Source organism: Zootoca vivipara, chromosome 13 (genome assembly GCF_965207765.1).
Source record: "Zootoca vivipara chromosome 13, rZooViv2.hap1.1, whole genome shotgun sequence".
In the NCBI taxonomy this organism is placed as follows: Eukaryota; Metazoa; Chordata; class Lepidosauria; order Squamata; family Lacertidae; genus Zootoca; species Zootoca vivipara.
Window position 1 is genome coordinate 40,239,758 of NC_142596.1, and position 10,027 is coordinate 40,249,784.

The 10,027-nt window shown below is 44.7% G+C and overlaps 1 protein-coding gene across 2 annotated transcripts in view; it reads left to right on the forward strand.

The window, feature by feature from the left end:
* The window catches only part of IQCK (IQ motif containing K), a 38,482-nt gene extending 32,176 nt beyond the window's left edge, over nt 1–6,306 (forward strand). For both annotated transcript variants that reach the window (XM_035131208.3, XM_060282390.2), the window contains one exon: nt 4,745–6,306. In XM_035131208.3, the coding sequence (XP_034987099.1) occupies nt 4,745–4,944 (200 nt within the window). In that variant the 3' untranslated portion in view covers nt 4,945–6,306. The remainder of the gene's footprint in view (nt 1–4,744) is intronic.
* The last annotated feature ends 3,721 nt before the right edge of the window (nt 6,307–10,027 follow it).

Consider the following 10,027-nt stretch of genomic DNA (forward strand, 5'->3'; position numbering starts at 1 on the left):
GAAATGCCAAACCCACTGCAGGATTATTTTGCTTTCGGAAAATCAGAAAGGAAACAGCAGTCACGATGGTGGGTAGAATGAAAGGGGATGCTTCAGGTCAGCTGGACCAAACTTCCTGCTAAAGCTATATACACTAATGGAGTCGCATTAATGATCTCGGTGACTGCAATACTGGCTCCTTCTGACTAGTTCACAGATGTATTTACCAGTCAGTGCAGAGGTCTGCCTGGAGCTATAGTCCTTCTCTTTGCATGTTGCCTTATTCTCATTCAGGTGATGAACATTGGTCTGTAGGCTAAAGATGGGAATCTTGTGGCCACTCTAGACTACAACCCTTACTATTACTCATGCTGTCTGAGGATGATGGGAGAGAGTTGGAGTACAGCTGCATCTCGAGGGCCTTAGGCTTCCCATCCATGCTCTGCTTTGCATGATTTGAGGCTGCAGATAGGGCAACTCACACTATTAGAACCCCCCACCCACCCAAAATTGCTATGGAAAGGGCTGGCATCAGGTTTATGGAGGTCCATGCCCCGAGACTGAACTGATGCCAACTGTTTTGTAGTTTAATGAATCATTTGTAAAGTTGCAACGAACATGCTTTGTGTGCAGAAGGTCCTTGGCTGAATCCCTGGCATCTCCAAGCAGGACTGGAGGAAAATCCTGCTCAAAACTCTGCTGCCAGTTGGTGTAGTAGACAATATTGAAATAGATGGACCAACTCTCACTTGGTATTGGGCAGCTTCCTAATTTTCTCCAGGCTGCAGTTGTTTTTTTTCTGTAATTGCTGTAGTCATCAACCAGGCTGGTACTCTGAGGTGTTCACAATTCCATCTTTGCATGAGGATCGCTTGTCTAACAGTCTGAGAGTAACCAGTAGCTAAAGGGGGAGCTGGGAAGCTTTCCATAGGATGGAAATTTTAGAAGTGTCAGGTTGTGTGCATGTGTTTTAAATGAAGCCACTGCTAATCTGCCCAAAGAGCACTCCCATTCTAAGATGCTACATTAGCATCCCCAACTCCCTCTTGTAACAGCCATTTTCATCCCTGACTTCGCCTAGATTTTGCACTAGACTTGTACATTGTGCCAACTGCTGTTTTAGAACTCAAATCATGAGCATTCAGACCATCATGGAAACAATTGTTTAGAGCCAGTTGTCTGGTTTTCATTTCTGTCTGGCCAAGGCTCCTCACTCTAGCCTACCAAAGGTTGTAAACAATGGTTTATCAGTTCTGACATGGCATCCTACTGCAGTTAGAACGAACCCTTGAAACCCTTCATTGCACTGGTGTCTGATGTGGGTTTGCTTTACCAAAGTATGTTGTTCTCTTGATTATGCCAAAAGAGTTAAGCTTCTTTAACCATGATTTGGCATGATGTCTAGAGTGAGCCACTGCGCACTGCCTGTTCTCATTCCAGAGATTATTGTTCAGTCAGCCAAGGGTATACCATTGCCAATCAATGTTTGAGTTTCCAGAAAGCATTGCTAGTCATTCCCTTGCTATTGGATGCTTCCTGTGCACAGAGACACATGCCTCTGAGATTTCTGAATACTTTTGGGGAACATCTTGGCTTTATAATTAAGGTTTAGTTACTCCCTTATCATTACATAGGGCTCTTAGGGCCTGTTCTCATTTCAGCTGCTCATCTGGGGATGGTTTAAAAATGAGATTCTTTATGATTGGATCTTATCCATTTGATTGAATTCTGGATTAATTTGTTCTCTGCATAGAGCAGTGACAAGCCTACTCCTATCGCTTGCATTTGTTGAACTTTTGTGCCCCAGAGCTTTCTTCAGAGGATATACAGCAAAAAAAAATGTATTTCTTAGTCAAAATTGCCCAAGTCTGTTAGGAGAAATATGCAGTAAGACATTGATGAATTTTCATGGGGACTTTAAAAAAGCAAACAACGTGGAAAGTTGGAGAACTGAATATAAGACTGGAAAAATGAGAAACAGAAAGAAACAGAAATGGAAAGATTCATCCATCCTGGGGCGGGGTGGGGGGCATCAATAGTTTCCCCAGTATCACATGAACTGAATGAACGTTATCAATACAGACTGTGGAGACTTTCCCAGCAGCAGCATTGCATAGCTAAAGGAATCTGGGTGACTCTTTAAGACCAGACTCTCTTGTTCCATCTAGACAGGCAGCAGCTCCTGTTTCATGCTGATGCTGTTTTGGGCGTTTCATTAATCAGCTAGAGTGACTGTTGGATTCTATATCTCTTTTACCCTGAGCCCCTGTGCTCAGTTGCCTTTCTAAAAAGGAAGTTTCGTTCCTTTGCAAGGTTGTTCTACTGCTGGCTGTGCAAATTCCCATTCACCAATTGTTTCAAATGTTTGCATTGGGTAAGTTCTCCCGTCCCTCACCCTCTTCCTTTCCTTTTTCTAAAAGATGAGGTAGTGTTGAAGTAAACCTTGATTTGTGTATGATATTGTTGCCTTGCACTGATTGTTTTGATTCAAGCTGCAATCGTGTACCCTCACCTGGGAGTTCCTTCTATTTCCAATGTTCAGGCTGTGAGTGCCATTCCTTTTATACAGCCAAAACAACAGCACCCATGCACAAGAGGGAGGTGTCTACAGGGAACCCTAAGGTTTGCAAAAGTACACCAAATATATTGGGGAAAGAACCCCTAAGTTTGAGTGGGTATGTGGGAAACCCCAAAGTAGCCCTATGATGTCTGAGCGAGCATGCTCAGTGGTCGCAGAATGCCGACTGGGTGTTGTGAAACAGGGAATGGATAAAGGGGGAATGTAATCCCCCCAGTTAATACTAATTTCTGAGCAAACCTGCATAGATTGCTTGCATCTATATCCTACCCTTTCCATCCTGGCTGAGCCTGATGGGAGTTAGAGTCCAATAGCATCTGGAGGGGCCCCCTGATATAAAACCTGACAATTGCAAGCAGCACTTGCATTCATGATAAGGACCTGCTTTAAAAGGGATGTTGAGGTTGACGGCCTGTATTTTAGCCTTGATGTTCCTTGAAATGGGCATGTTTCATCACTGCTGGAGGGTTGCACTGCACACGTACACACACACTTACAGATGTGGATGTGTAGCGGGGAGTCTTGCTGGTGCAGGCCCAACCGTGACCATGTGGAGATCTCTGGATGCCAGGTTGGCGACTGACATCTCCACCTGGCTGGCCCCTCAAGCTTTCTTAAGCAGGTAAGCAGAAGAGCTTATTAATTGCATTTATATCCCACCTTTTTCTCCAAGGAGTGCATGGTTCACCCCACTCCATAGTTAATCCCTATGACGACACTGTGAGGTAGGTTACGAGACTGCGACTGGTCCAAGGTCACCCAGTGAGATTCATGACTGAGTGGGGATTTGAACCCTGATCTCCCAGGTCCTAGTTTGACACTCTAACCGCTACACCACCCTGGCTCCTTAGAGCACTTCTGCTATGGGGCAGCTATATAAATTAAGTAGGTAAATAAATATGGGGAAAGCAAATGTCACTTAGCGAAGGATCTGAAGTTTTTTCATTGAAGCTTGGATTTGTTTTATTCTGGATTGTTTTATTTGGTGTTTTAATGTGTTGTTAACAAGTTTGAGATTTTCCCCCCCTAAAATAGAAACTGGTATAGAAATGAAATGAAATGAATAACAACAACAACAACAACAACAACAACAACAACAACAACAACAATAAAGCCCACCGGGGCGGGGATGGTGCCTAGACACACTGTTGTGGCCACCATAGCCCAGGTTTAAGGTGCCATTTGGCAATTAGATTATACCGAGTTTCTCACAGTACCCTCCAGGCTCTGGATCAGGCCCTCAGAACTCCCCTGCCAAGGCCATACCCTTCACTGGCCCTGTTTTGCACTCTTGAGTGTTTTTGGCTGGCTGGACCCTGCCCTTGAACTCCCACAACGCCTCGTTTGTCTCAATGGATGATGCAGAGAGGCACACAGGTGGGTGTGGAAAGACACCCGTTGCTCCGCCCACTTTCCCACTGGCCCCACCTACTGCTTGCATGTGGCCCTCAGATAGTTACTCCGATGGAAATGTGGACCTTGGGTGGAAGCTGGTTTATCCCTGGCTTAGATGCTAAAGCCTGGGTGGGAAGGGAGACAGGATTGCTAGACCGGGGACAGGATGAAGTAGGTGGCATTATTGAAAAGGGAGGTATTTCACACATCGGCTTGAATGAACCACCCCATTCTTCGGCCAAGGCTTCTAGTGTTTTCCACTGCAACCCTCCCAGGCCATACAAATGCGAGTAGGAGGCTGGGCTTCTGATTTGCAATTATGATACAGGGCTTTTGTTCATTTACCATTGTTGACTTTTGCAGGCAAGACCAACTGTGGCCCTTTTGTCTGATGGAGCTGCCCAGCTGGTGCACTGCTCTTGAATCACATGAATTAACATTTATTTATTTTTTTGTTTAGAGTTGCAATGCACAAGAAGTGTTTTTTATTGATGCTTCTCTTGTCCCCTAAAATAATAGACCACACAAGTCTTTGGTATAAATGTTGCTGTGACGTTTATTTCTTTCCTCCGTAAAGAATGAGAGGTAACCTACAGTTCCCGGGATTCTTTAGGGCAGGGGTGTCCCTAAAGCAATGTGCTTTAAATATGTGTACGTAGCAACTTTTGTGGAGAATCTGAAGGCAGATTTGCTGGGCCCTAGTCTTGACACTCTGTCGACACATCTATTAACTGCTCTTAAGTTTGATACAAAGTTCTGCATTTAAAAAAAAAATTTTTTTTTTGCTTGCAGTGGGAACCAAGCTGGAAGACTCAGCCCAGCCCAGCCCAGTTCGCTCAAAACAGGCAGTGGTGGAAATCTTGCCGGTGCCAGAAGTCACCACAGTCACAGAGAAAGTGGAAGACAATCAAACCCTTCCAGTCTTGACAGATGAGAATCCACAAATGGGGCAGACCAGCTGGGCATCCACGCGTGATTTAGCTCCGCAGTGATACTACTTTTCATACTAATTTAAAAGCCCCAAATTGTCACCACCAGCTTCTGATTAAGGGAGCAGGGCTCAGTGAAGTGTTTCCCACTGTAACCGAATGGTGTTTGGGGTCAGCCTGGGGACTAAAATACCTCCGGCACTTTTCAAAGAAGAACACTGTGTAAGACAGCCTGATTTACAGCCGACCTCAGTGCCACAGTCCTTTAATCTTGGTCCCATCAACTTCAGTGTGATTGAAGATTGGTACGTTCTAAGTATTCTTGTTCGAATGAAGGCTGTAAATCAGGTGGACCAGGCAGATGCAGGCGCTGGCTGATGTTCCGATTGAGGTAGTGGCATAAACAGTCACGAGGTGGCTCCTGCACCATCCAAACACACCAGTGTTTATGTAAGGTGAGAAACCCAGCTAGATCAGAGTGGTTGCTTCTATCCCCACTTGTGATTGGAGACAGGAGACTATACTAGAGGATGGGGGTGTTGGATCTACCACAGAACAGTTAGCACAGTCAATGGTCCAGAAGGATGGGATTGCAGTACAGCAGCTGGAGGGGCTCACAGGCTTTCCACCCCAAGTCAGAATAATCCCCATCCTGGCAACTTAATGCTGGATGCAGGGGAGGAATATCACTCCAGCTTTTAATAATTACAGTATTTCTCCTTAGCTAATCAATAAAATTATGCAAGCAATCCAAGGAAGCGTACCTTCCCCAAACTGCCACATTAAGAGGCTGCCGTTGTCCCAGGTGCTGGACTACAACTCCCATCACCCTGACCACACTGCCTGGGGCTGATGGGAGTTGTAATCCACAACATCCAGAAGGCACCGTGTTGGCTGTTGCTGCTGTGGCGCTACCACCCTGTTCCAATGGCATGAGCAGCTGAGAAGTCATTGGAAGCCCCTCGAGAGATCGAGCCAGAACCCCATTAACACCTGGGCCAAGGGAATGGGACGCTGCCTCTTTGAACGTTACAAAAATGTCAACCCTTCGCGTTTTCGAAGGACAAAACCAAAATGACCACCACATTGTAAGTAAATAGTAAAGCCTTTATTTTTGTTTTGTTTTGTTAAGAACAGCGTTTTGAAAATAAAATGTCTTTGCCCATGCTTTACAACTTTTTTTGTTTTGTTTTCGTTTTAAATTTTGCATCTTTATGTACAGTCATTATGGTACACATTTGATTGTCTTGAAAACCTTTCCAAAGATGTACAAGATTAAACAGTATGCAACGGTCAGCAGAGTGGGAAAAGGGGACATTATAAAAAAATGCACATTAATACATTTAATAAATATATATATTATCAAAAAAAATGAGACTTGGCTCTCATCAGTTAATAAAAGCACCTGCTGTGTAATCTGGTAAAGTGGCAAGAGTAGTCCAATCTGTTCTCTTTTAAATAAAAGCTACATGTGCTTCCAGTTGTACTGCCTTTGGTTAGAACAGAAGCCTCAAGCAGAGTTAAGCCAAGAACGATGCCATCGTCTAGCAGTTAAAGCTAGAATTTTAACACACCTTGTTTATCTAGGACTGCATCCTGCAGGACTGAAGACACAGGATCCTTTGACAAGGGCATTTGTGCCCCTTGAAAATTTCTCCACCATCTTGAAAAGAGATGCTGGAGTGGAAACTACCTCCCAACCTCTGGACCTTCCTTGCACGGGGTGTAAAAAGGGCTGATGTATAGCAGAAGAGCCCTTAATCCGGGTTGGCCACCAGCAGTCATGTACAGCTCAGGACTAACATGTCCCCTCACCAGAGCCACTCCAAGTCAATGGCTTCAATCGCAAAATTTCATTGGGCTCTGGATGGGGCACTTCCCCCAAATCCCATGTATGCACCCACCAGAGCTGCTCAACCGAAGCCATCGGGTACAGTTTTGCTGGTCTTCAAATAGGTGCAGTGCAAGGTTCACCAACTCTCAATCATTTCTGTGAAATGAGCCAGCCTGGCTCCTCTCACCTGCCAGTTTTCTTAGCCAATGGGCAAAGTCGGAGCCGCTTGGATACCAGGCAATAGGAATCCCTGCGGTCCTAAAGAGCTGCTGCTTCCCTCTCCTCTTTAACACACTTTCCCTGATTCTTCCTTATTTTCCAGGAAGAAATTCAACAGATCAAGCCTCTTCTCCCATAGAAATAAAGCCACGGGAAAAGCTTCGCCCTGATTGTACTCTCTAATTCTGTGTGATGCCATGCCTTCCACGACAACCATGTTGTGTTATGTCACACACACACCCCGTTGGCAGTCCATTTGTGAAAGGCCCCCCCCCCAGCAATCTCTCAAAATGCAAAATGTGACCCCTGGTCCAAAGAAGGATAGAGATCTCTGGTGTATTTGCTTAATGGATTGCATTTTCTTCCAGCTTATGGGGGTGCCACCTAGCTCATCTCAAAAACCTGCATGTCGGCAACAGTCTAAGGTGCCTTATAGAACACAATTCTGCCATAACTACTCAGACGTAAGTTTCATAGTATTCAATGGGGTTTACTCTCAGGAAAGTGTGCATAGGGTTGCATCCTAAAATATATACAGTGGTACCTCGGTTTATGAACACAATTGGTTCCGGAAGTCTGTTCATAAACTGAAGCAAACTTTCGCACTGAAAGTAATGGAAAGTGAATTAATCCGTTCCAGATGGGTCCGCGGCGTTCATAAACTGAAAATTCATAAACCGAGGTGTTCATAAACCGAGGTTCCACTGCATATACATATATATTCCTCCCTCCCTATTTGAGTGGCATTATTGATTGGCAACAATGGAGAACATAGTAGCTTTTACCCTTCCTAGAGTGAGTTACAGTGAAACCAAATACCCCCCCCAGTAGTTGTGCTTACTGTTGTGGAGTTACAGATGCTTTACATTCGTAATCACTTTCCTCAAAAAGGCAAAAGTATAAACAACTTCGTTACATTAACAAAAATATAACTTAACACAAAAGTGCCCCCTTTAAAATAAAAATAAAAATTAACAAATAGGGTTTTTTGGGGGGTGGTGGTGGTGGTGGTGGTGGCAGAATCTGACATCACAAGTTACAGACTGACAAAAATATAAATTCATTCCAAAACTAACTTGCTGGGAAAATGAATCAATCCCTTATTTTATTTTATTAAGGTTTAATCTGCATACCTCCCACCACTATGAAGCAAGGCTCGGGTTGACAAGAGTGGTTAAGGGAAGTCCTGTGTTTGCAGGATCCAGCCCTGTCTTTAAGATCCCAAACTGCCATTGACTTAAGGGGAAGCAGGATTGCTAAATCCCTTCTTGTCTAAAAAACAAACAAACAAACATTGAACATCTTAAATTACACTCCTTGAAAGTATTTTTTTCTTTAAAGTCAGCCCCCCCCCATATAATTAAAAAAAGAAACACCACCAACTCAATCACTTCCAAAAATATATCAACACTCAGCTGGGAAAAAGAACATTGTTTTTGCCATTTATGCCATGTGCATCTTATGTGTTTGTGTTTTTAATAATAGAAGTTTAAGAAAAGTCCATTTTTCAAACTTCACCTTTTCCGTTTTCCTTAAAATAAAACCCACACATGAAAGCACCAGCTAAGATTTTATATAGTGATAAAATGAGACCCAAACTGTTCAAATCTCAATAAAATGCAACACTAATATTTATACATTTTCTGAATGCATTCACCATTTGTGGTTCTTTTCTGTTGAGAGCACATAAAGCAGCTGTTTGTGCACAACAAAAAAGTTATTGCTATTACCGTACCTAGTCCAGGGTGGGGTGGGCGGTGGGGAGGCTTGCTAAGATAATCATGGCAAGAATGGCAATGTATACTTTCTTTTAGAATATATAAGTGTGTATCACATAAATCCTGATCTTGTACCCCTTTTGCTACTAAATAGACCAGCCAGGGTCAATGAGGCTACTCATGGGCATTTAAAGCCTAGTTCTCATTGAGGTGAAGGTACTATTTCAGACTGCAGGTAGAACATCTTAATTCAAGTCTTTATTTTGGGGCTTTATGCCTTTCCCTTCGCTTCCAACGGGAGCAGCTCGAGGTGGCTGACATGATCTTAAACAACAATGACGATAAAGAAAAGAGGCTTTAAAATAATACAATCAGATCATGAATACAACAGCAAGAACAGCATCAATTTCCCACTCCCCACAAAACAACATAGCAGGAAGACTGAGAGAAATCAAAACATAAAAGTCCAATGTTTTCCTAAATAAAAAAAGGTCTCTCCACCTGATAGCAGGAGAGCTTGAGTGAATGGATGAGGCAAAACTTAACAAAAGGTTGTCTGGGTGCTACCACGGAGAAGGCCCTTTCCTTTGGTCCCACCATCCAAACCTTGGACAAATGAGCTCAGGTAAGGTTTAAGGGCCTTCTCTTCCTGGACCATAACAATACCATCATCCTTGGTGTTTAGCTACCCTTGCCTTAAGACGTCTTGGTCATAAGCCAGAGATTGGGAGCCTCTGGCCCACAGGTCAGATTTGGCCTGACAGTGTTGCTAATTTTGCCTGTGAGACTGTTCCTCATGAATCATGGCTGCTTGGCGGACAGCTGATGAGTTACATGACTACACAGGAACAACCGGAAGCTTGAAATGAGCTCCCGATTGCTCCCTTTGTGGAGCAAGCTACGTTCCCACAGCCCTTGAGTTGACAGGCGAGGGGAATGAACCTTGCTCCAATAGTACCAAGTAGCTTCTATTGAAATTTCTGCTAAAATGGAGGAGAGGGAAAGCTTCATTTTAGCAGTGGTGACAATGGAAATTTTTTGGTGAGTGGGATAAACCCACCTGCCAATCATCTGAGGTCTGATGACTGACAGGTGGGTTGACTCACAGGCAGGGCTGGCCCTACGGCCAGGCTGGGTGGGCGCCGGCCCGCCAGGGGGGGCGCTGCACAGCTGAGCCCGCCCGCCTGTCGGCCGCTCCACCGCTCAGCAGCGCCCTCAGCAGCCGTGCTGCGACTAAGCCCGCCTGCCCGTTGCGCAGCAGCACCCTCAGCCACGCTGGAAAATGGGGCGCCGGAGGGATCCGTCGCACCATGGCGCCAGGGGTGCTTAAGACGGCCCTGCTCACAGGAGTGGGGACATAAAGATCTGGCCCCCT